General features: G+C 42.0%; 1 protein-coding gene across 2 annotated transcripts in view; it reads right to left on the bottom strand.

Moving 5' to 3' along the window:
* The window catches only part of AFG3L2 (AFG3 like matrix AAA peptidase subunit 2), a 69,820-nt gene that overhangs the window by 53,783 nt on the left and 13,912 nt on the right, over window positions 1-2,125 (bottom strand). For both annotated transcript variants that reach the window (XM_019525129.1, XM_019525135.1), the window contains exons 3-4: window positions 1,938-2,006; window positions 594-730 (exon numbers count right to left, since the gene is read on the bottom strand). In XM_019525129.1, coding sequence (XP_019380674.1) covers window positions 594-730; window positions 1,938-2,006 — 206 coding nt within the window. The remainder of the gene's footprint in view (window positions 1-593; window positions 731-1,937; window positions 2,007-2,125) is intronic.

Raw genomic sequence — 2,125 nt, 5'->3', positions numbered from 1 at the left:
AGGCAGAGGATGGGGCTGGGTACCGCAGGGATCGGGTGGCAGGCGGGGGATGGAGCCAGGCCTCAGGGATCGGGGGCCTCGGGGAGGACCGGGCCAGGCCGGGCAGAGCAGGGCTGGGGGAGTGGGAGGGGCCAGCAGGGGTCCTCCCCCATAGTCCCCTCCCCTCTTATCCAGCTCCACCCCTCCCCCCCGGACACCTTACTTATGGCACTGGAGCCCTGGTGAGGGGCCAACCACGGAGACGCTCTGGCAGCTGGACCCAGCCTGCCCCCCTTTTTTAAACTTCAGTTTTTTTAGACCCCTGGATATCCAGGGGTCCAACATTTTTAAGTTCCCGCATGTGCCTCTTGCCCCATCTCAAAGGGGGTTGAGATGGAGCAAGAGGCATGTGTGCCCTTAGAAGCTGGACAGCCCTGATCTACAAGGTTAGAATGACTGGTGATTTCATCTAGTGCAACTTGTCAGATTGGTTTTAAAATCAAGAACACATATAGGTCCTCAAAGCTTCAGTACCATAAGAAACTAATGCACTTGAGTCTTTAATAAATGCAAGGTAGCAAATGCCATTAGAAAATATATTTTAGAGTTGAGACCTTCATTAATCTGATCAACCAAGCATGCTTTTCCTTCTTGCCACCTCTTTTTTTTCCTCCTCCTCCACCACCGCCACCTCCTTCACCTTCTGTACCATCACTTCCAGAAGAATCCTGGCTATTAGTCTGTTTTGTTTCTACAAAAGAGGAGACACATATTAATATATTTGCAAACCCTGTATAAATCTCAGATTAACATATGATATTCTGTTCTATTTTAGTTATAATGAAAGGAAAACAGTTCTGAGAACAACCTAGCCCTAAATACGTACTAGCTGTAATTTATTTTTGGGACGTTTTCTAATTATAAATAATGGAATTCTGTTTCGATTGTAGTAGCAAAGGTAACAGTGCCTGACAAAGGCATAAGCTGCTGAACATGTTTTGGAAGAAAACTGTAATTTTTTCAATGTATCACATATTGTAATGTTGATGACACCTGGGTCAAAAACTTAATATGTAGTTACATGGTTTCCATTGTCCTTCCTCTCATAACCCCTACCAACTATTATCTTATTATCAGATCTTTGTATTATCTATTTTTTACATTCCCCCATTCTTAGATACTGTCCATCAGAATATGGAGGTGATGCACTAGATGGCCATGAGGGGATTATAACCTCATTACTTGTGCCAGTTTGCAACAAATGGAGGACTTCAAGGGCAATTACTCCAGCACTAAATTTCATGCAAATAAAACTCCTCTGAACATCAAGGCCTTCATATTGTTATTTCCTTCTTTCAATATATCAGTGAGAGTCTCAAAAAGAATATGGAGTCTGGTTCAGCTTTTTAGTGTCAACTATAGTGCAAAATCAATACAGGGGATGAATTTATTTTGGCCTTTCCTTTTACCAACTGATTCTGTCCTCTCTTTCTTGTACCCTTTACTGACAATCCTGTTCTTGTCACATCTTTATGCCATCTCTTTCTATAATATCCAAGACACTGCTACTGAAAACAGTCTCCATCTCTTGACAGGGACACACACAGGCAACCCTGAGTGGGAGACTGCAATGGCAGATACTTAAACCCTATGCAGTGATTCTGGTCACTTCTGACATGACACACATTAACTTTGTTTGGGAAGGGCTCCAAAATCTACCTATGCAACAGGCCTGCAGATGGCTACATTTGTTAAAAGGCAACAATAAAGGAAATACCAATGCCAGCCCAGGGAGACTTGGCAGGGGAGGGAACCATTACAAACCCTGCAGACAATTTCAGACTGAAAAGGTTTTAATGCTATCAGCAGTTATAGAGCTGACCTAGAGTAAAGAGGAGCAAGATTTCTGTTAACATATGCACCTACATGCAATGCTTAGAATTAAATAACATCTTTACCTTTTGTTTCTCCAGTCAACCCTTTGGAATCATTAGCTTTCTTTTCATTTGCAAAATATTTTTCAAATCCTGTCAAAATAGAAGGGAACACATTAAAAGCACATAATATATTTTTAATTAATGGTATTTTTATAAAGATGAATTAGTACTAGAGTGCAACAGATGCAGCATTCAGCACATATCACCTT

The sequence above is a fragment of the Gavialis gangeticus genome, unplaced genomic scaffold (assembly GCF_001723915.1).
Source record: "Gavialis gangeticus isolate Ggan-Ray unplaced genomic scaffold, GavGan_comp1, whole genome shotgun sequence".
Lineage (NCBI taxonomy): Eukaryota > Metazoa > Chordata > Crocodylia > Gavialidae > Gavialis > Gavialis gangeticus.
The sequence above is the reverse complement of the archived record's forward strand: the minus strand, read 5'-3'. Positions and strand labels throughout refer to the sequence as shown.